A 24476-nucleotide genomic window follows, 5' to 3' on the forward strand; every position below is an offset into this window, starting at 1 on the left:
CTGGAGAAAGCCCTCGCACGAACCGAAGACCCAACACAGCCAAAAATAAATAAATAAATAAATAAATAAATAAGAAAATCCTTTAAAAAAAAAAAAAAAGAAAATGAAAGAAAAAAAAAAAAGCCAAGCAACAGACTGGGAGAAAATATATATATCTGACAAAGGACTTGTAGAGAGAATCTAAAAAGAATGCTTACAATTTATTCATAATTCAAACAATCTCATTTTTTTATGTTTATTTATTTAATTATTGATTTATTATTTTTGGCTGCGTCGGGTCTTAGTTGTGGCACGCGGGCTCTTCATTGCAGCGCACAGGCTTCTCTCTAGTTGTGGCATGTGGGTTTTCTCTCTCCAGTTGCAGTGCACAGGCTCCAGAGCACATGGGCTCTGTAGTTTGTGGCACGCGGGCTCTCTAGTTGAGGCGCTTGGGCTCAGTAGTTGTGGTATGCAGGCTTAGTTGCCCTGCAGCATGTAGGATCTTAGTTCCCCGACCAGGGATCAAACCCGCTTCCCCTGCATTGGAAGGCAGATTCTTTACCACTGGACCACCAGGGAAGTCCCAATCTCATTTTTTTTAATGAACAAAAGATTTAAAAAGACAGTCCTAAAAGAAGGTATATAATGTCCAATAAACACATAAAAAAGTGCCCGACACTAGTCATCAAGGAAATGCAAACAATAACCACAATGAGACACCACCACACCCATTAGAATGAATAACATTAAAAAGACTGACAATATCAATTGTTGGTGAGGATGTGGAGCACCTGGAACTCAGATATTGTTGGTAAGAATGTGAAAATGGCACATCTACTTTGGATAAAAGGTCTGGCAGTTTCTTAAGAAGTAAATATATACCTACTATACAACCCAGCTACTCTTAGGTATTTATCTTATCCAAGAGAAATGAAAACGTATGTCCACACAATCTTATACACAAATGTTTATAAGACCTTTATTCATAATATCCCAAACCTGGAAACAACCCAAATGCCCATCAACCAGGTAAATCTATAAACAAATTGTGAAATGCTACTCAACAGTAAAAGAAAATGAACTACTGATATATGTAACAATGTGGCTGAATCTCATAAACCAGTAAAAGAAGCCAGACACAAGAGTACATACTGTCTGATTCCATTACATGAAATTATACAAATTGTAAAAGTGGAGTGACAGGGAGCAGATCAGTAGTTGCCTGAGGGCAGAGGTGGAAGGGGGACTGACTTCTAAGAGGCTGGAAGGAATCTGCAGGGATGGGGGTTGTTGGAAATATTCTATACTTCGATTGAAGTGATGGTTATCCGGGTGTAGACATTTGTCAAAACATCAACCCATACACTTAAAATGGGTTTATTGTGTGTAAATTATACCTCAAAAAAGTTGATTAAAAGAATAATGAAGGCAGCGCGAAGATCTCTTTGATACTTTGGGAACCTAAGGAGGCTTGGCTGGGTTGTGGTTTGATTCTGCTTTGTGTTGCAGCAGGCGATGTTATTCAGGCGTTCTGTTGACATGCAGCTAGAGACCAGGCCTCTTGGGTTTTTCTCTGCTGACTTATGTGTGTGTCTTTCCAGTACTCAGTAAATGATGACAGTAAAAGTTTTGAGTCAATTCTCATCTTGTGTGCTCTGTGGCAGGGAACTCTGATTGTGATTCGCAACGTTCCCTGTCAGCTTCTCTTTGAAAACGCAGAGAGAGTGAAAACTGTGTCCTTTACTTGAAAGACGGAGGCCAGTTTGGGTAAGCACCAGCCTGAATCAAAAGCCACTTAGCACAGGCTCTGATTGGGAAGAGTTGTGACCCTCGGCTCCTTCTTGCTCATCTGCAAACCAGGAGCCCTGGTGGGGTCTCCTGGACCCCTATGAGGAGTCTGACCTATAGGAGGTGGCAGTCTCATTGATTCCCTACCACCTAAGCTCATGTTGCAGACTTGTAGGGCCCATCAGCACCGAGAGAATGCCTGAAAGTTTCACCCTGTTCTCAGGCCTGATGTTACCTAAGCCATCCTGGACAGGTGAGAGGGTAGTCTGCCCTACACCTTGGATAACCAACTGCTGTGTTGACAGCGAGCGACTGTGTGAGATGTTAAAGGAGAAAGGGACGATCTGAGGCCCAAGATGTGGACAATCCAAGGGTCAGTGTCAATCCACCTAACATTCTGGGGTCCAGGCGGCCACCACATGAGGGCCTAGATGACCAGGGAGAATCCAGGAGGTGCCACAGGACCGGTTAATAAGGTAAGGAGTTAGTCTACCCGGTGCTGCTGGCAGGGAAGCAAAGGACGAGGAAGCAGTGTGGACTTCTGTCTCGGCTGCCCAGGTGTTCTGTCCACCTCCCCCCCGCAATCCCACTCCACTCAATACCTACCCAAGAGGCAGAACAACATCTTCAAGATGAACTGCATCATTTTTCTTTTCCAAACCCTTCAGTGGCCTCCCTTTTCATTTGGGATAAAATCCAGAAAACTTTCCTGTGGACCATGAACCCCTGTGCATAGAACAATGTCCCAGGGCACTTGCTTATAAAGCAGATTCCAGATTGCTTGTCCAGAGATGCTGATTCCAGAAGTCTGAGATGGTCCCAAGCATCTCAATTGGCAGCAAGTCCCTGAGGAAATCCTGATGTGGGTGACCCATGGATTCCCCTTCAGAAATTCTGTTCTCCAGATCTGGCCTCCCCAACCTCTCCTCTCATTCCGTGTTGCTCACTCTCCCTGGCTAATGATCCCCAAGTGCACGAGTCCCCTTCCTTTCCTCTGAAGGCAGCGAGTCCTTTCCCAGTGGCAGGGTCCAGGAGGGCCCTTGTCTAGGCTTTAGCCATGGGTGCCGATCTCCATCAGCTCCTCCCACATGCATTCTTTGATTTAGACAATTCTCATTGCCTCAAAGGCATGTTAAGCGCTATTTCTTTGAGTTAAATGTCTAGCTCCCTACAAGTCTGAAAGCCCTCTGAGGGCAAGAGCTTTATCTCTCTTCTTTGCTGTACACCAGAGCTGAGCACACTGCCTGGTATATAATCAATACTCAGTGGCCTGCCCCCCACCATATTCCCTGCTGGGGGGCAGTGTCAAGTCCTCCCCATGCTATTTGGGGAAGCAAGCACCTTGGGTACCAGCAGCAGAGAGGGGCTCAGTCCTTAATACCAATTAACACTTGCAAATGGCCCCAGGACTCTTCCCAATCTTTTAAATCCTATGCCAGCTGTCATAGCTCAGTTCTGACTCAGGAACCACCTGCATCAGTGGGACCCTGGGCGCCCTTGCTCACCCCACTCCCCAGGGACAGCAGTGACACAACCTCAGAGTCCCATGACCTTCACCAGCCTCACCCCACCTCCGAGCCCTCGGAGACCAGATTCAACTCACTTGAAATCAAAGTTTCCTTACGTGTCTTTGCAGCGGTGGGGCAGAATCCTAAAGGAGATGCTCTAATGAAATTATTTTCCTTCATTTAAGGGTAGGGAGGCTTTAGGTCATTTTAAAGATTCCTCCTCCATTTTACTAAAGCTTTGTTTATTTGTTTGTTTGTTTTCCCAGGAGGTCTACTATGATATTAACCAAGATCCCTAGACTCCTCATGGGAGGGGCATGGTTTTAGTAGGTCATGTACCCCTTGTGGATATTCATGGCTTTTGATCCTTTTTTAAAAGATTGAAAATCATTGATACAGAAGAAGCAGCAGCATCTTTGTAAGCAAAATGCTTGTGTTCAAATCCCAGCTCCACACCTTCAAAATGAAGTAACTCTGGGCAGACCATTGCCATGTATAAGTTCTGCAGAGGGCTGTCAAGGGGTCTTTCTACATGGAAGCCCTCCTGGGCTACCAGGTCAGAGGGCACGCGTGTTCTCTGAGAACCCCAGCCAGGCACCCTTAGGCAACGACATCCGCTTTTTTCACCCACACCGTGCAGGTGATTCCCGTCCTACAGACGAAGAAACAGGCCAAGGGAGGTTACTGAAGGTCCCTGATAATGACTGAAAGGAGCTGAATCTTGCAAGCAGAAGGGAAGAGAAAAAGAAAAAAAGAAAAAAACCCAAACCCAAAACCAAAATCATGCTTCTTTGTTCGCCTTCTGGAACTCAGACTCCCGACTTGCCAGAACGAGCATTACGTTGAGTCCTGGAATGTTTTTCAAGACGAAGATAGCTTTCCCATCCTGTCGTGTTTTTCACTCTCCCCTGATTCCCACCTGCTTGTTGCTGTCTGCTGGTGTCACACCTTCTGCACACTCGGAGCTCAGAGCAGAGTCGGGCTGGGTGAAACCGGGGCTCCATCTGCCCGCGTGCCTGCTGGGGGGTGTCTGAAGGTAACTTTGTGCCGGCACCCTTTGCCAGGAGGCTGAGAAGCCTTCTGCAGTGCCACCCGGCTCCCATCCACTCTCGGCAGAAGAAGCCGGTACCAAATCCAGCCGCTGGTGCCACTCAGCCAGATGGCAGGGGAAGCAAAACAAAAGTGACCTTGTTAGCAGACTGTGTCTTCCCCGGGAGAAGCTATTTTTGTTGTGGTTGTGAACTGAAGTTGTCTCGGCTGAGTTCTCCTTCCCTGCGAGGGCTGTGGAATGTTAATTTGTTCCAAAGTTCAGTATTTTGATTAGAACCAGGAGTGCCAGATTTTGTCAGAAACATTTTGGAATGGGGTAGGCTCATGCGCACTTACTCTTGCTGGCTCGCCTGCACGCTCTCTCTCTCTCTCTCTCTCTCACTCTCTCTTGGCTGCTGTACAAAGTAAATGTTGCTGCAGCAGCTGCTCTGGGGGAACAGCCCATCACAAATCAAAGCTGAGGGGTAAACCGGTTCCTCCCTGTATGTGGCCATGACCTCATCGCCACAGAGGCACCCAGACTGGGGACGGACGTGAGACAGTACCACCAGGACACACCCTGGGTTTGCGTGGAAACAGCTGAGAGCCCAACCCAGAGCCTGGAACATAGGGGTCCTCAGTAAATAAAGGTGTGCTGAGAAAAGCACGAGCTCCCCCAAGGCTCAAAGCCATCAGAGTTTCTGCAGCCAAGAGGTCACATTCAAAGGCAGTTCTAGATTCTGAAAACCCTCCATCTATCTTTGGCTCTCGTCTCCTGACCATCTTCACTTCTCTCTCTCTCTAATGAGTTATGAACCCAAGCCATGTGCAACTATATTCTGCATTGCAAAATAAACGCAGATAAGATGAAAGTGCCCACCAACCTCAAGCCCCAATTCTAGCCCTCCAGGCCTTCCTGGACTTAATTAGGTGCAGGCCCTTCACCACTGCCTCATCGCGACTGATTGTATCAAACCTATTATTTGTCGTCACTCTGGTGGGTGAAAAATGGCTTTTGGTCTTTGGTTTGTGTTTGTTTGTTTGTTTTGTAGCATAGAACAGTGGTTAAAAACATGGACTTTACACCCAGCTTCCCTGCAATCTGATGCTGGCCCAGTAGTAGTAGTAGTAGCAGCAGCTGTGTGGACGGGTTAATCCTGGCTGAGAGTCCATTTCCTCATGTGTGGAATAGGAAAGGTTTTGGGGGTTAGTTCCACGGTGGTTGGGGGCATTGAATGAACTTACACGTGCAGAGTGTTCAGATCAGGCTGGCCCGTGCAGGCGCGCTGAGGGGGGCTTTTATCATCTCCCTGGTCGCTCATAATGTTGGACACACATACGCTTGCCCCATCCCTTCCCTTTCAATTTGGTGTAGATGATTTCCCACATTTCCCAGGTTCCACACCACACAGAACTCGGGAGCAGGGACTTCTGGGCTTCTGTTCCAGCTGCCATGCGAAGAGAGAACAAATACTTGGGTGGAGTAACTTTCCTGTTTCTTCCAGCTGGGACAATTAAGGTCTCCAGGGTGTAGGGACTCCTCCAGAGGCACAGAGGCCACTGAGGCACAACCAGGATCAGTACCCTACAAGACAGGTCTCCCTCTCCCTCTCCCTCTCCAGGGCCAATGCCAACTGGCCAGTGGTAGCTTCCTGAAGAGCTGTGTTGAGGAGGATTCTGAAGTACAGCAGAGATGCTGATGGGGAAGCTATGCTTTGCTGTGAACACAGAGTGGTGGTGCCTGCTTTTCCCTGCTGCCCCCACTCATCTCCTGCCCATTCCACCTCCCACCCACCACTGGGTTGCCTGCCAGAGAATAATGCCTTCACTGAGAGTAAGGGATATAAGCCCTGCTGCACCCAGGTTGCTCAGGCTTTGTTTCTGGACTTCTTTCTTCCTCCGCCTGATCTAAAGTTACAGGGTTCTGAAGGGCTGAGCAGCCTGTGAATGGCCTTCTCCAGCAGGAAAAGCTAGATGCCCTGGGCCGCTCCCTCATCCACTTAGCGGCCAAAGTAGAGGCGTTCAGAAATGCAGCAGCACAGCCTCTGGGCTACAATCATTTAGAAGCACTAGTAAGCCTGCAGCTAAGACTTGGCTCTCTGAGATGCCTGTGTACTCCTGGCCTTGGATCGATACTCGGAGGGGTGGAGCAGACGTGCATGCTATATACACTGAGGTGGGCGTTGCCGCTCCGGGCTGCAGCTCGAGAGGGGCCTGGCTGGCCTCCCCTCCCTCTCATTTCCCCTTGCGGGGACAGGGGGTCCAAGGAGGGCTCTGCTGCAGGCTGCCATCTGCTGCTGCAAACACCTGTGCTCGCTGCCTTCCATGCAGACGAACTGTCTGTCCTTCTTCCCCTCTTCCCTCCAGCTGCTCCTCCTTCCCTTTCTCCCAAGAAGGCCTTTCAAATGCATGTGCAGACTGCAGGCAGATGCTCGGGATGCTTCCCGGACTGTCCAGGTACAGGGCAGCCAGCACTTCTTCCTCAGTACCTGGGTAGCCAGATCCACGAGCCTCTGGAGAGCTCACAGGTGCACCCTGCTTTGAGAAAACCCAGCAGGAACAAAGTCCACATTTGCGAAGCAGACTCCTATGGGGCAAAGTGTCTCTACCCTGCACAGAGACCCTTCTGGCCGATTTAATGATTTCTTTTCTCCGTTGCTTCTAGGCTCTTAACCAGAAGAAGACGGGCACATGTACTGGATCACCTGGAGCTTTTTTTTTTTTTTTTTTATTTATTTATTTATTTATTTATGGCTGTGTTGGGTCTTCGTTCCTGTGCTAGGGCTTTCTCTAGTTGCGGCGAGCGGGGGCCCCTCTTCATCGTGGTGCGCAGGCCTCTCACTATCGCGGCCTCTCTTGTTGCGGAGCACAGGCTCCAGACGCACAGGCTCAGTAACTGTGGCTCACGGGCCTAGCTGCTCTGCGGCATGTGGGATCTTCCCAGACCAGGGCTCGAACCCGTGTCCCCTGCATTAGCAGGCAGACTCTCAACCACTGTGCCACCAGGGAAGCCCCACCTGGAGCTTTTTCAACATTCACCTGGCCAGTCCCCATGCTTCCCACTCCCAGGCAAAGTGGGGAGGGGAGTTAGTTGAAAGATGTCCCTAGGGCCCAGGTAATGTTAATAGACCCTCTTCTACCACTGCCACTGCTATCCTGGTCCATTAAAGCTCTGATTTAAAAATCAGCAGTTACTGACACAGTGGGCGAAAGGACAGTCTCTTCAACAAATGGTGTTGGGAAAACGGGATATCCACATGCAAAAGAACGAAGCTGTACCCTTAGCTTACACCAGACACAAAAACTAACTGAAAATGAATTAAAGACCTAAATGTAAGACCTTAAACTATAGAACTTCTAGAAGAAAACATAGGGGAAGAGCTCCAGGACACTGGAGTTGGCGATGATTTCATGGATATGACACCAAAAGCATAGATGACAAATGCAAATATAGACAAATGAGACTATATCAAACGTAAAAACTTTTGTGCTTCAAGGGAGACAATCAACAGAGTGAAAAGGAAATCTACAGAATGAGAGAAAATATTTACAAACCATATATCTGATAAGGGTTTAATATCCAGTGTATGTAAGGAACTTCCCCAACTCAACAACAAAAAGACACATAACCTAATTAAAAAATGGGCAAAGGACTTGAATAGACAATTCCTCAAAGAAGATACACAAATGGGCAACAAGCATATGAAAAGATGCTCAACATCACAAGAAATGCAAATAAAAACCACAATGAAATATTACCTCACACCTGTCAGGATGCTACTATCAAAAGAACAGAAAGTAACAAGTGTTGGTGAGGATATGGAGGAGTTGGACTCCTTGTGTGCTGTTGGTGGGAATGTAAAATGGTGCAGCCATTATGGCAAACGGTATGGAAGTTCCTCAAAAATTAAAAAATAGAACTACCATATGATCTGGCAATCCCACTTGTGGGCATATATCCAAAAGAATTCAAAGCAGGATCTTGAAGAGATATTTGCACATCCATGGTCACTGCAGCATTATTCGCCATAGCCAAGAGGTGGAAGCAACCCAAGTATCCATCGACACATGAACGGATAAAGGAAATGTGCTATATCCATACAATGGAATATTATGCAGCCTTAAAAAAGAAGGAAATCCTGTCACATGCTTTGACATGGATGAGTGTGGATGACATTAGGCTTAGTGAAATAAGCCAGACATGAAAGGGCAAATAATGTATGACTTCACTCATATGAAGTATCTATCTAAAATAGTCAAAATCAAAGAAAGAGAAAGGAGAAAGGTGGTTACCAAGGGCTGGGGGGAAGGGGGCAAGAGGAATAAGTGTTTAGTGAGTACAGAATTTCCATTTTGCAGGGTCAAAAACTCTAGAGAGGGCTTCCCTGGTGGCGCAGTGGTTAAGAATCCGCCTGCCGGGGCTTCCCTGGTGGCGCAGTGGTTGAGAATCTGCCTGCCAATGCAGGGGACACAGGTTCAAGCCCTGGTCTGGGAAGATGCCACATGCCGCAGAGCAGCTGGGCCCGTGAGCCACAGTTACTGAGCCTGCGCGTCTGGAGCCTGTGCTCCCCAACGGGAGAGGCCGCGATAGTGAGAGGCCCGCGCACCGCGATGAAGAGTGGCCCCCGCTTGCCGCAACTGGAGAAAGCCCTCGCACAGAAACGAAGACCCAACACAGCCATAAATAAATAAATAAATAAATAAAAATTAAAAAAAAAAAAAGCAACAGTCTTTAAAGATTAAAAAAAAAAGAATCCGCCTGCCAGTACAGGGGACATGGGTTCGAGCCCTGGTCCGGGAAGATCCCACATGCTACAGGGCAACTAAGCCCATGCGCCACAACTACTGAACCTGTGCTCTAGAGGCCGCAAGCCACAACTACTGAGCCTGCATGCCACAACTACTGAAGCCTGTGTGCCTAGAGCCCATGCTCTGCAACAAGAGAAGCCACTGCAGTGAGAAGCACGCACACTGCAACGAGGAGTAGCCCCCGCTTGCGGCAACTAGAGAAAAGCCCGTGCGCAGCAACGAAGACCCAACACAGCCAAAAATAAATAAATAAATAAATTTATTAAAAAAAAAAATTCTAGAGATTTGTTGCACACAATGTAAATACAGTTAACACTACGTACACTTAAAAATGGTTAAGATGGTAAATTTAATGTTATGTGTTTTTGTTTTACCACAATAAAAAAAGATTAGCAATTACCTATGGTGGAGGAGGGTAGACTTCAATACTGAACTGTTCCCGTATCACCGTGATCATTAGCTCAATTAGAAATGAGGTTTAAACATCTCAGAAAGAAAATGTACATTTATTAGATAATGGGATTATACTTTTAACAAATTTTTATTTATACAAATTAAATCCAGAACACATTGTTTATATAAAATGAGCATCTGAGGCACACTCTTGCCTTCACAAAAATCATCGTATTCCATAGAACAATCTATTTGTGAGCAGGAAGGGGTCTTTAAAGATTCCAACAGTCTCCTTTAATTGAAGGATAAGGACTCTGGGGGGAAGGCCTGCTTCTCCCAATACCTGCTGGGAGGCACAGTTTCATCAGTTCATTTCTTTATGTCCACATCCGCTGCTCAGGGACTATGTCTGCTTTGCTCGCTATTACATCCCCAGGGGCCAGAGTAGTGCCTGTCCCAAAATGGGCTTTCATTAAGTGTCTGTTGAATGAATAAACAAGCATGGGAACGGATATACCAGTGAATGTTGCGTCATGGGGATCCATGAGAATGCATCACTACGCACATCTGTGTCATTTCAACACGTTCACTTCTGTGCATGTCTGCATTGCTAATGTGTGTTTCTGTGGACCGACCATTTATTCTTAGAAATGACCTAAACAGACAATCAGGGGCTGCCAGTGAAGATAATTCTATTGAGGCATCAGGCATTGTATTATTGTATTCTATAAATAAGGATACCAGGTGTACAAATTAACCTCTTAAGTTATGGAAGACTAGTTGTGGGAGATTCTCTGAGAACAAGAGATCCAGGGTCAAATGAGTTTGGGAAATTTGGGATTAAACGGAGCTAAGGAGGTGTCTAAATGTGGGATGTCTCTGAGGCTTTAAATGCCAAAGTGCACGGTCAGTCTTGAAATATGGAAAGAGGAGGCAGCAGTGCTCAAACTCATTTGATGCTGGGCCCCTTCTGGATCCCTCCTTTGAGGAGGATTTTGCAATATATGCTGGTAGACGCTGAATCAGAAGATTTTGCTTGGAGTCAGAAGAATTCATCCTGGCTGGGATTAGAGCGAGCTGGAGACAGGCAGAGGCATGCAGAGTTAAAGAGGTTCCTCCTTTTCATTCATTCATTCATTCACTCACTCACTCAGCACACATTGTTAAATGTGCACTAAGAGCTGGGCTTTGTGATAGACACTGAAGATATGAAGATGGATGAGAAATGGGCCCCCTTCACCCTCACACAGTCCAGGAAAATCTGAATATCAGGGCTCCCTGCTGCCCGACCAAACAGACTTAGGCCAAAAAGTGGAAGTTATAGGCTCAAATATTTGAACCATCCAGAGAATGGGGGAGGGCAGGGAGGTGAAATAAGAAATTATTATAAAGGCCCAAGAAACAGAGGTGGCAGAGGGAGGGTGGGATCCAAGAAAGAGTCCACCTGTGGAATACTAGACTTGTCCCATCAACCAACAGGTGACCCTAGAAGGCTATTTTATTCCAGGCACTTCAGGGATACAGGAAAATAAACACAAGACATGATCCTGAGCCTGCAGGAGTTTATATCTAATTGATCCACTAACTATCCATTAACTATTCTCAACAAGGCTAATAGACTTTGTCAGAAGAAAACACATCCCAGGACTAAAGGGACAGAAATGAAAACGGCACTCAGACCCAGGCGCACAGAACGCAGAAAAGGAACCGAAAGACTGGCCAGCTCCTTCAGCGCCAGTTGTTACAGATGTGCTGCCTTTGAGGACCCAGACAACCACTGGGTGACAGATGGAAACGCTGTACCTTTTTCCTTCCACGAGAACCAGAATAATTCCAGAGTAAGAGAGGAAGGAAATTGAACAGAACAAGAACAAGGGTGGGGTGCAAGTGAACAAGCTAAATGGGACAACAAATGACAAGGCACAGTAGCAGCCGCCAAGTCGCGCTGTGCCGGAAGCAGAGAACCGGCCCCGGGGTCAGGTGTGACTGCAGACACTCAGAAGGGCCGATGACTTCTGCAACACGTTTTGGGAGCTGCGGCTCCCTAAAATGGCCTTCTGCCCCCTCCCAATCACTTCCTGACCCCTAAATCAAACAGCAGCCGACAATGATGTGAACTACAAGTGCAGGTTGAGGGGCACACGCACCTGTAGAGGAAAGAGGTCGAGACAGGGGTGAAATTCAAGGTTGATGTTCTATTAGTTTCTTCTGCAATCTGTGGGTCTTAGGGTCACTAACCCAGACCAAATGTTCCCTCGGAGCCTTCTGGGCTGTGTATTGGTTATCTGCGCTTGCTTGTGTGGGGCTGGGGAGAGGAGGCTGCCGGAGAGACTGTGTCCTTTCATCTGTAAGCGCTCGGAGGCCTCCTGTAGGCAGCTTTGGAAACCCAGTCCCACGGACTGCAGCCTATGTTAGGACACTCACAAGGGCTGCTAACGCACAGGAGTGTGAAAGGGTGAGAAGTGAAGGCAGGGGAGGGAGGGAGGTGGGGAGAGTGGATTGCTGATCCCTCCAGAAAGAGAAACAGGAAAGGAAATCATCTGGTTTGGGTTTGGGCCCCAAGTGACTTTCACGCTGGGGAAAATTCCCCCAAAATCCTCAACCAACCATGACACTGTTTCCCCCTTGTACACTTTTAGGATGTCACCAGGTTCCTTATCAGACACACTCACACTCACCTTCTTTAGACTCATGCATGGCTTGGGCCTGAGGGGCGGTACTGATGGCAAAATGCACCCACGGTACTCAATATTCTGAATGTGATTCACGACTGCTTTAACAGAGTCTGCCCCCGCCCCCAGCCCCACTTGACCACAATCTCAGGAGCTTGGGTTTCAGAGTTACTCTTATTTTACTGACAAGAAAGCTGAAGGTAGAAGGGAAAAGTCCCCTGTCAACCAGCCTACAGCTGACAATTCAAACACCAAATATTCCAACTCCTGTACCTCCTAAATCCCTCTAGGCCAGGGGTTGTCAAACTACAGCCCGCAGGCCAAACCTGGTCCAAGGCCTGCAAGCTAAGAATGGTTTTTACACTTTTAAATGGTTGGGGAAAAAAGCAAAAGAAGAATATTTTGTGAGACATGAAAATCATATGAAATTTAAAATTTCTGTCCATAAAGTTTTATTGGCCAACAGCCATGCCAACTCATGACGTAGCGTCTATGGTTGCTTTTGTGCCTTAACCGCAGAGCTGAGTAGTTGCAACAGAGATTGTATGGCCCAAAAAGCTGAAAATATTTACTATCAGGCCCTTTATAGAAAAAGTGAATTCCCCAGGGGCCAGTGGTGTTGGCTGCTGGACATTGAGACCCTCCACGGGAACTGCCCTCAGAGCTGCTCGCCCGAGATTCTCCGCCGCCCCTGTGGCAGCCCTCATCCGGCAGTTGCAAAGGCCCTGCTCCCTGGCCTCCACTGCTGATGTTTCTCCAGGGAGCCCCATGGGAATGCCTGACACATCTGCTGCATCTGCTCGGTCTGCCCTCACTTCCTTACAGATGCTTTTCCCCAGAGCACACTCCCATAAATCTACACACAATCTCTGTCTCAGAATCTATTTCCTGAGGACCCGATCCAGGATGGGGGAGCATAACAAAATTTGGGGGCAAATATTGTCTTTTCTTCTCCACTAACCACAGACCAGCAGCCATGTCTCAATTTCTTCTTGACATGAGGATCACTGATGCCTGACCAATTCCAGACCGGTTCTCATTCTGTTGATTAGATTTAATAGAGAGAATTTGGGGGTGGGGAGCATTATGGTTTTCTAGTCAGCGTTTCCTATTGATATCTTCAGAAGTCATTCAAACCCCCCACTTGAAACCTTTTTTTAAAATATTTATTTATTTATTTGGCTGCACCGGGTCTTAGTTGCAGCACGTGGGATCTTCCTTGAGGCATGCAAGATCTTCATTGCGGCATACGGGATCTTTAGTTGCGGCAGGTGAGATCTTTTTTTAGTTGTGGCATGAGGGATCTTTTTTCAGTTGTGGCATGCCAGGGATCGAACCCGGGCCCCCTGCATTGGGAGCTCGGAGTCTTAACCACTGGACCACCAGGGAAGTTCCCCCCTGCTTGAAACTTATCGATGATTTCCCACTGCCCTGGGGTAAAGATCACAATGACATTCATGGCCCACATGGTCCTGCCTTCTCTCTAGCTTCACTTTATCCCTGCGTCCCCTTGTCCTCTGCACTACACGTCACTGACACTTTCCAAGGGTTAGTTCCTCAGCCACAGGGCCTTTGCATATGCTGTCTCCATTGCCTGGTTCACTGAATTAACTCCTGTTTATTCCTCGGATCTCAATTCAGTTGTCTGTTCCTCAGGGCAGCTTTTCCTGGGCTGATTTCTCCATCAGACACAGCTGAGAACCCACAATACCTTTAGGGGCCCATGAGAAAAATGCTTAATTTCTTTTAAAATCAGAACAAAGTGATTATAATAACAACTATATATTGATGAATCTAGCCTGGGTTTATACTAACTCCATTGTAAAATGTAATTTTTTTAATGAGAACGGGGTCCACCAAGGCCTGAATAATGCAGCGTGGGCCTTTTCTGACCTCCTCAACTTCCCAGCACCACTAGGTCAGGTCTCCCCATTAACTGCTTGCAAGGTGCCCTGAACTCTTCCATCAGAGCACTTACTGCAGTTCTCATCTTGTATCTGTCCCCTAAACTGCAAGCTTGACGAGGGCAGGAACGACATCAGACATGCTCCGACAGCATCGTGTCTGACATGGCACCTGGCTCATCTTATAAGTTCAGGAGATACACGCTGCAGGTGTGAGGGAAGGCAATCCACCTGCACAACTCAGACTACCTTTCAAGCAAGAACACTCACTCGATTTGCTTTTAACTGCCCGCCTCGCTGGCGGGTCTGAGGGGAGGGGACAGGACGGAAACCAAGAGGAAAGACTCACAATGGACCTGGGGGAATGGACCTTGCCAAACTTCTCCCCTTGGGGGGGTTGCAGGGAGGGATGACAGAGATGGAGTGTAAACAAACATTTCCTTGTCTGGTAGGTCATTTTGTAATTATGTGCAGGTCAAGCACTTAGACTCCCGGAAGTCAGACAATATCTGCTTCCAGAGGCCATTAATGCTTAAGGGTCCCCCGGAGTGAAGGGGGACTTTCATTAGCAGGTCTTGGCCTATTCGGGCAGGAAGCGTGCTAAGTGACAGTCCGGAGTGAAACACCGGAGCAAGCAAAAAAGCAATAGGAAGGGGCACTGACCTCAGAGTTCAGAGAAGAGGAGGGGAACAACACAAATATATTATGAACTCGGGGAACTGGCCAAGCCAGCTTGAATCACTGGGCAAGGTGCTCTGGGGGAAAGTGGTGAGACTTGGCAAGAGGACTGGAGAGTGGTGCCTGGACCCCCGGGACGGTCTGCATGGCCACTGGTGCTCTCTGCTGATGGGAAATGCGTGGAGCCGGTTGGAGGACAACAGGAGACCGTTAAGAGAAAGCAGATGAGGCTGCTGCCAGATGTTGCACTTGGTTCTCACCACCTGGCTGCCCTCATTCATTTCCACTCAGCAAAGGTGGAGGGGACTGTCCAGTTCACCTTCACTGGTGGGGTTACATGGATGGGGTTGGAGAGTGAAGAGGATAAAGGGGAGGCCTGACTGGCAGTCCAAAGGAAAACAGAACCACACACCGCCCCCCCGCCCCACACAACCCCCAAGTGGTAGCAAACAGGATGGATCGGTGGCCACAAGCCAAGACCTCTGGGTTCACACTTGACTCTGGATTGGTGGCAAAGCAGTCAGGCTTCCCTTTGCCGGAACGAGGCAGATTATGGGAAGAGGCACCAGCATTCTTAAAATTCCCCTGTCCTCACAGACCTAAAATTAGCAAGACTGTTTACACTGCTGGATATGGATTCTGAACTTAATATTAGTAAATAATATAATAATGATCCAGTGCTCCGATGTCTGAACTGCAGTTATCTTTGCCTATGGCAACTGACTGCCAATGCATTTAATAGGCTGTAATTATTACTAATTATGTCACTGTCCTTTGTATTCAGGGATGACTGATATTGTACCTGTACCTGGCAAAGAGCACCAAAGAATGAATCATATAATCTTTTTCTTTAAACAACTTTTTGAGATATCATTCGCATACCATACAACTCAGTGGTTTTTGGTACATTCACAGGGTTGTGCAACCATCACCACAATCTAATTTTAGAACATTTTTGTCTCCCCTAAAAGAAACCCTGTACCAATAGCAGTTAGTCCTGAGTTCCCATTCCCTCCACCCCCTGGAAACCACGAATCTCCTTTCTGTTTCTACAGCTTGCTTATTCTATACCTTTCATATAAATAGAATCATACAATGTTATCTTTGGGGACTGGCTTTCACTTAGCATCATATTTTCAAGGTTCATCCATGTTGGAGCATCTACCTGTGCCACGTCATTCATTTTCATTGCCAAATATTATTCCATTGTATGGATATGTCGCATTTTGTTTATTGATTCATCAGCTGATGGACATTTGAGCTGTTTCCACCTTTGAGCTATTATGCGTAATGCTGCTGTGAATGTTGGCATGCTCAACCAAGTAACATCTAAAATTGCAATTGCACTGATTATCCCACAACTTCAAACCCTGCATATCTTTCTTCTAATCTAACAGTGTATGAAAACACACTATGCTTTCCATCTTATCTTTTCCTAAAAGGTAGTCTTGTGTGAAGGGATCATGGCAGCCTATGAGTTGGAATAGTGGAATTTGTGAAGAGACAACACCTGAATGATTTGGAAAAACAAAATTGCTTAGCTAGGCAATGCTTCTTATGTGACAACTTTGCGATGTGCGTGAATTTGCTTATTTGCTTATCTGTACGCTTATGAGACAGGCCATATGCAAAAGGTGCAAACCTGGGGCCTAGAGGCCAAATTCATCCCCATAGGCATGCTGTGTTGGATAAAATTATTGTATCCAACATTTAAAACATACGATAAAAATCTTGATTTCTGCTTTCTCTTGAAAATGTAGGAGCTCTAGCCTCACAAGTACTTGCCGTTTCAGATGGGGTCACCCTATTGCAGTTGCCAAGACCCCACGGTTCCCTTTCATCTCCCTGGCTCTGAGGCCAGGCTCAGCTGTCATGGATCATTTACAGGCACTGTTGTTTTCATGATGCTAGAGAACCATCTCTCTGCAGCCAGGCCTCCACCAAACATGAGAAAATCTAGCTGAGCAAACTTCAAGACAAATGGAGAAAGCATATTTCTTTATGGAGAAAAAGATTATTCCTTTGTGATTTAATATGCACAGTCATATATGTATGATTTATATAGATAGTATGTATCACTCCTGTCTGATGCCTGTCTGTCCTCTATAGGCACTAGAGTCTGCAACCCTAAGCCTGCAGTCTTTTTTTTTTTTTTAATTTATTTTTCGCTGTGCTGGGTCTTCGTTGCTGCACGTGGGCTTTCTCTAGTTGCGGTGAGCAGGGGCTACTCTTCGTTGCAGTGTGCAGGCTTCTCATTGCGGTGGCTTCTCTTGTTGCAGAGCACGGGCTCTAGGCACACGGGCTTCAGTAGTTGTGGCACACGGGCTCAGCTGTTGTGGCTCACGGGCTCTAGAGCGCAGGCTCAGTAGTTGTGGCGCACGGGCTTAGCTGCTCCGCGGCATGTGGGATCTTCCCGGACCAGGGCTTGATCCCTTGTCCCCTGCATTGGCCAGCGGATTCTTAACCACTGCGCCACCAGGGAAGTCCCAAGCCTACAGTCTTTTCATATGTGTTTGTGGCATCTCTCCTATCTGAGCGTATCACCTAGGTTCTCTGAGGACCTTCCCTCTAATTTCTTTTTGTATCCACCGCCCCTGAGACTATCAACCTCCTATGGGACTATCAACCAAAGATGACTTGATATATAACAGGCTGCCAATTCCAATGAAATCTTTGAAGATGATAATAGGTGCATCCATTAAGCACTTGCTGCATGCCTGGCTCTGTTCTAAGCTCCTTAGGTACTCAGGTACTCAGGTTTTCACCTACCCCATGACAAACAGGTAAGTGAGTTGTGCAAAGTCACCCAGTAAATGGTGGAGCTGGGATTTGAAGTTAGGCGGTCAGATTCTGGAACCTACCCTCTTGACTACTAGTCTAGATGGCTATTCTAGATTGATTTTTCTTGGGTGTGAGGTCTCTTTTTTAACCAAGTGAGAGAAACTGAAGCACGGAAGTGGCCCAAGTCTCACCCAGGATCAAATCAAGCCTGAGTGCCCAGGACTTTCTTCCATGTGAACCATAAGTGAATTCCCTGGTCTGTTCCTTGTAGGTACCTGATTCTGCTTTATACAGACCTTCCCATTCTGAGCCCATCTTTACTTTCTCAAATGTCAGAGGTTTGGGGATAGTGGTAGACAACATTTTTGGCAGGTATAAGAACTCATTCAGAAAAAAAAAAGGTAAGAGGCTGCCTTTTCCCATTAAGAGTTAAAAAATAAAAAAGCCATGTCCCACAAGGAGATGAATTGTAATTCTTACAACTTCAACTGATTACAGTCTGAGACATATGAATAGCAGCAGAGAGTGGCTGAGAGTTTCAACTTTCCATCCGCAGAGCTCGTTGGGGTTCGTCAAGTGCAATCACACCCATTTCTCCCTTTACTCTAGAAACCTCTTGAAATAGCTCCTGGGTTAAGTATTGTGATCACCCACCTTCTCTTCACAGATGGGGACAGTGTGGCTCAGAGACGTGGAGGGATGTACTCAACAACCCAAGGTCACAATGCACCAAATGAGCAGCAGCTTGGGGGTCAGAATTAGTTGATTCCATACAACGTGACAATTACCAAGCTTGTGCCAGGGCCTGAGAGCAGCACTGAGAATATGCGGAGACAGATAAGATGGACTTCTCTCCCTGTGACGATAAGGCCTCTGTGTTTGGTTCAGATATGCACCCCAGAGGAGTCCCTGTTCCTCCAGGTGCCCAGAGGGCTGGCCACTCGGGGTTTCTGGCAGCCCCTGGGGGCTGAGGCCCCACCGTGCCGTGGCGCTGGCCCGCCCTTTGGAAATTCTCCCACCAGTTCCAGCCTTCTGCTAGTGGTCCCCCCCTAATCCGGTGAAGCCTGGTCACCAAGGAGTCCAAACAGGTTCCCCTCAAAGCCAAAAACTGAGCCAGACCCCTATATCACTCCTTACACCAAAATAAATTCCAAACACACTAGCATTCAATTTAAAAATTAAAGCCATAAACAGGCTAAGGAGAAAATAATTGGTCATTAAAAAAATATATAATTGTGGAGAGGAAAAGGCAAACACAAAACCCAACAGCCATAAAGAAAAGATTAATATATCTAACTACATAAAAATTAAAATCTCCTCCATGGTGAAAAAAAAATACAAATGCAAACAATAAACTAGAAAAATATTCGTAACACATTTCTTTAGTATTCAAAGAGCTCTTATATATCTCTATTAAAAAAGACAAAGCCAAAACACAAAATGTGCAAAGGACACGGAAAACCAGTTCATAAAAGAAATATAAATGGCCAAATAAACACATGAAAAAATGCGCTCATAATGCATGCACGTTAAAATGAGCCAATTTTTCGGCAGGAAGATTGTCAAAGATGAAACACGTTGATAATGCCCAGGAAGGGTGAGGATGTGGGGCTGGTACTTTCACACATTCTTGGGGAGGGTAAACTGGTGCAGATATTTGGAGCACAATTTAACAATATCTCTGAAATGTAAAGTGTGCATACCTGGTGACTAGCAAGCCCACTTTAGTAATTTATTCTACAGTACATTGGCTCTAGCACTGCAAGGTGTACATACAAGGATGTTCCAGCAGCAGCACTATTTGTAGGCGAACATTAAACAAAACCCAAACATCTATCAACAGGCAAATGATGAAGTAACTGAAGTTAAGTACCCAGCCATGTAAAAGAATTAAGTCTATATGTGTTGATCTGGAAAGATCTCCAAGGTATGCTGATATCCCCAAAAAAGCAAGACTCGAACACCTTCAGACTGGCCCTGACTACCAGTGGTATCTCCTCTCTTGCATTATTTCAATTCCAGCCTAACAGTCAGGGCTAATTTACTAACTGAATGACCCTGGGTGAGTCACTCAATCTCTCTGTGCCCCAGGTTCCTCCAAGTGAACGGGGACTGTACGCACTTGCCCCTGTCAAAGGATTCAGTGGGATAATACAAGAAGCACTTAGGTGAATCTGGGGCAGTTGGTAAGCACTATCTAAATATTGGAATTTTTTCAATGACCATGAAGTGAAAGAGCAAGAGATAGAACGGTGTAGATAGCACTCTTCGTAGCTTTTGTACTTACGGGAAAAATAGACATCACATGTGCAAAGTATGAGCTTGCACGTGCATAAACACAAGAAGATGGTGACACTGGAAGAAAACAGAGAAACTGGGGACAGCAGTGGGAGAGGGACTTTCCACAGTAAAACCCTTTTTAATGTTGAACCATGTACATGTATTAGCTGTTCAGAAATAGACAAAATTAAAAATTAAAAAAGAAGGTTACACATAAATACATATCCTTATACCTGAATAGAAAATTTCAGGAAAGCTGTACAAGAAATTGTTAACAGTGCTTACATCTGGGGAATGAGATGAGCTGGAAGACGACGTTTACTTTCGTTTCTCTTTTTATACCACATTATTATATTTTTTAATCTCAGATGCCTATGTGAGTTTTATAGCAAAGAACAAAAAGGCATACCCAAGCCAAAAAAAAGATAAAGAACAGAAAAAGGCTCTCTTTTCACATCACTTATGAGACTCATCCTCCCTAATGGTCTAGTCCTTTCAGCTGAGCAGCCAGCCATCCCAGAGGCTGGGCAAGAAGCTGGATGGGCAGGACTTGAATCTGACGGCTGGTCAAGGTTCTGGGCACAGTCTGGCATAGGGTATTTCTCCCATCGGTAACGGAATCAATATCCACTTAAAAACCCGTGCTGGCTTCCCACTGCCTACAGGAAAAAGTCCAAACTCTATAACACAGCATGAAAAGTCCTTTGCAATCTGTCCCCCTAACCTCTCCAGCTTCATCCTCCACATTCGAGTCATACCACGCAGTGCGGCACTGGGGGAAAGCATGGCGGGCACGAGGGACAGACAGGGCTGGGGAGAAATCTTAGTTCTCCACACATTAGCCTTAACTTCTGCTGAGCAATACAGTCTCCCCCCAGCATCATCTGAAAAACAGGGATAATACCACCTACTCCATGCAGGACGTTGGAGGATTTAATGAGAAAGCAGTTAGCATACTGTTCGGTATATAATCGAATGATGCTATTTGACGGCCTTAGCACTTTTTTTGTTACCTCTTCTGGTTTTGGTAGAAGCTCTTCCTTCTATCCCCTGATCTCCTTCCTCCTCTTCTGCCTGGCAAACTTCTCATGAAGCCTTTCCTGACTCCCTCTCTGACTTCCCTTAGTATTAATTCACTTGCCCATGGTGATACTCACCACTTTGTATTATAATTATGTTACCTAGGGCATGAGCGGTGTCTTATGTATCACTTAGTACAGATCTGGGCAGAGTAGGTGCTCAGTAAATATTTTCTGAACGAATACATTTCATCACCTACCCTCAGTGAACCTCTGGATACCACCTTTACCATGTTCATCTTAAGAAGGGGATTAACTGAGAAAAGGAAAAGAGGCTTCCAATTCAAGAAAGCAGACAAGGGCTGCAGTCATCTCCCCATTGCCGGTCTTTCGTCTCAAAGAAAGTTGCACAGACCTTTGCCATGGGTTTCTTAACGCTTCGTCATTTCTCACTTCTCAGACGTCCCTTTAATGTTTACCTGTTTGCATACAATGTGACCCCTGGGCACCATAACACTGCCTTCTCTTTCAAATGAAATGTTTATGACAAATGGAGAAGCAACCCAACCATTTTGCTTTCCAATTACAGATGCACTAGGGCACCAGCACCTGAGAAATATCAACCTTGTTCTCTTCCTGTCTTCGACCCCGGAAAATGTCAGAACAGATGTTTCTAAACTGTGTATAAAAATAAACAAAGCCACAATGAAGGGGTCCCTGGCTGGCTCCCACATGCCCAGCGTCAGCCTGGAGTGCGGTTCAATGGCTGTGGTAGAAATGCAAGAAAGGAAAAGAGAGCTGGGTGGAGAGAAGGGGGTCTCAGCGCCCTGAGCTGAGGGGTGGGCACTCTCTGATGCCTGCCTGGGGGGGCGGGGGGGGCGGGGGGAGGCTTGGCAGTATTTGGATCCTTGCATGACTCTGGGATCTGAGTCCCCTCTGTCAAATCGAGCACTTTTTGTAGCATAGATTCCAGGGCTGGTGAAAGGAATGAGAGAATGGGGGAGTGGAGGAAGGAGGGTGCAGGTGAGGACAAAGAAGCTGCATTTATCCAGCAGCTCCTATGTGCCTAGTGCCGTGCTGGGGACGTTTGTATATACGATCTCATTTCATCCTGATGTCCCTTCTGGGAGATGGGCATTCCCATTCTTCAGATAAGGAAACTGAGTCCAGAGAGGGGGCACTCAGTCAGAATTCCACCCAGCTCCATGGGGCTCCAATCCCAGCCCTTGTTCCACTACCCCCAGCAACAGACTGGGGCAGGCCCTTGCCCTCTACAAGGAGGGAGCACTTGCCCTTTGGGTGCCCATGAGCTTTAGTTGGTGGAAGCCAGTGACTCCCTCTTTCTCTCCTCTGCCCAGGCAGCCCTGGCCTTCCTTGAGGCAAGAGGAAAGCCGCCTAGAGAAGCCACATCCTAGGGTAGGGGAGAAGGCTGTACTGCCCTCTAGCATTCGACGGACCACACACACCTCCGCATCTCTTATGGCAGCTCTTTCCCTTTAAAGCTGCCCCAGATATCCATTTTAATCAGATTTTGACTTAATAATAATGGAGAAGCACCCTTGTCATTCACCCTGTCACCCATCCAGAATTGTAGGGGTGGCCCTGGCCCAGCAGTGATAATGCACATAAAGAGGTCACGTGTGGAGACACCCAGGGAAGTCCTTAAGGCCCTGGGCACTCAGAGTTATTGGAATTAGATTCCAGGGCTCTCTTTCTTTTAAAAGGCACACCCATCAACTTTAGTACAGCAGAGGCTCTGATCCCAAGCACATCTTTGCTGAAACACAGTGTTCTGAGCAGGTAAACACTGCCCCTAACCCGTCTTTAAAGACACAATGGCTCACCCACAAAAGCTGGGCAGGAATTCCATGTTTGCTTGGTGGTGGTGGGGGGGATGGAGGAAGGGGAGTCCTCTGATGGGGAAAAACCAAGGTTTATGCATAATTGATGCAAGATGTCATTTTTTGGATCAGATGAAAGATTTTCTGGTCTCTATCCTGCTTAAGAGAATTTATAAATTTCTTTTTATCGAGTAAGTGCTCAGCAATCAGAAAAGAATCCAATTCCAGATAAGCCCATACTTTAAAACAGAATCTTAGGCACCCCCTCTCCCCCCACCCCAACAAGGGAGGGATCCCAGTTTCAGAACACTCATATTGGCTCTGCAACTTTCTGGAAATTTCCCTGACCCTTGTTTGCCTCGGCTTCTCCTACTGTAAAATGGAGCCATGCGTTAGTGAAGAGGTTCGAGATATAAGGCTCTTAAAGGTTTCAAGTATCCTGGGCTTGGAATTCTCATTACAAAAGCTCGTTTCACCTTCAAAGCACTAGAGCATTAACTAGATCTGCCTAATTACATTGCAGAGAAATGCCTTGCATTTATTTCGCCTGAATGTGACAGAAATTGGGGTGGTCACCTGTCAAAAATGTTCCTGTGCCCGAGTGATAGATACATAAACTTTCAATCTTATCTGATTATCAATGAAGGTTTTGTGTGGGTTTTTTTTTTTAAGGTCTAAATACTGGGTGCATGATAAAAGAACAGTTCCTTTTTGCAATATGCCAGCTGTCAAGGGTTTCCAGGCAAGATATTATTTCTTATAAATAGATATGGACAATAGATAATGTCTCTATTAATATCACTGAAATGTGGTCCTCTCCTGCAGCTCACCCGAGACGGGACAACAGTGTATAAAGAGGCAGATGCCAGACGAGAGACTTTTTTCTTGTGACAGTTTGAGCTCCTGTGCCGCAATTAACTTTTTCTCCCCCTCCCTCTCTTCCTTCATCTCATGCAATGCGGTTCAGTAAAAGAGGGCCTGTATTTTCCTCTTGCTGATGGAAGTTGATTAGCAGTCAGGTGGAGTGATGCTCAGGGGACAACACAGCGGATTAATTAAATCACTTCTACTGGCTAAGTGGTGACACTTTGATTTATAGCAGAGCTCACTCAACCAGACAGCAGCTTTTCTTGCATGCCGAAGGAGAGAAGGGCCACACTGGCCACTGGTTGGAGGCCGAGGGCTTTGCAAACTTTAAAGACAAGCATCCTAGTCATTAAAGCAGACGACCCCCGCTGGGCTCTTTTCTCCAGGGCAGGGGGACCTGCAGGCTCAGGAGAGGAGCTGGAAAGAATGGAGCTGCCGAGGCAGGCCAGCAATCTAACAAAAAGCCAGGGGATCCGTTTTAGAACACGAAGAACTCTATCACACCCCTGCAGAAAGCAGGTTTGAAATGGCTCAGTGCAGTTTTCTCTAGGTTTGTCTCTACCAGAAGGGTTCGTTAGCATCGCACCTCGGTTTGCCCTAAAGACATAGCCCTAGGACAGTCCTGTCAAACTGATTCAGGGGCGTTTGTGACTATTTTCCATCACAGCACGGGGTCTTCTCAGTGAGGAGCCTTCAGATCAAATGCACACAATAGCTGTGCTCCTGGTGGTATGTTTTATGTTATGAGCTGGACACATCTTGTGGCTAATCTTGTTTCACTCCTTGCTTGGGCTGCTAGCAAGCTCAGAGGTGACCATGCAGCCCAAACTGCAGGCCCTCACACATGCCCCTGTGTATGAATGCCTTATGGACTGCATGCAGAAGTCTCTCCCAACTCTCCCTTTACGCAGAACACTTCTGTTTATCT

General features: G+C 46.6%; 1 protein-coding gene across 5 annotated transcripts in view; it reads right to left on the reverse strand.

The window, feature by feature from the left end:
* SPRING1 (SREBF pathway regulator in golgi 1) overlaps positions 1-24476 on the reverse strand; it is a 222041-nt gene that overhangs the window by 159245 nt on the left and 38320 nt on the right. Inside the window, exon 6 of one of the 5 annotated variants that reach the window (XM_057526693.1) lies at positions 9469-10583. The exons of 2 other annotated variants lie outside the window; for them this stretch is intronic. In XM_057526693.1, coding sequence (XP_057382676.1) covers positions 10347-10583 — 237 coding nt within the window. In that variant the 3' untranslated portion in view covers positions 9469-10346. Of the gene's footprint in view, positions 1-9468; positions 10584-24476 lie in introns of those variants that run through there. 2 more of the 5 variants (XM_057526692.1, XM_057526696.1) reach the window with 2 other exon arrangements.

This window comes from Balaenoptera acutorostrata, chromosome 13 (genome assembly GCF_949987535.1).
Source record: "Balaenoptera acutorostrata chromosome 13, mBalAcu1.1, whole genome shotgun sequence".
Taxonomy (NCBI): Eukaryota; Metazoa; Chordata; class Mammalia; order Artiodactyla; family Balaenopteridae; genus Balaenoptera; species Balaenoptera acutorostrata.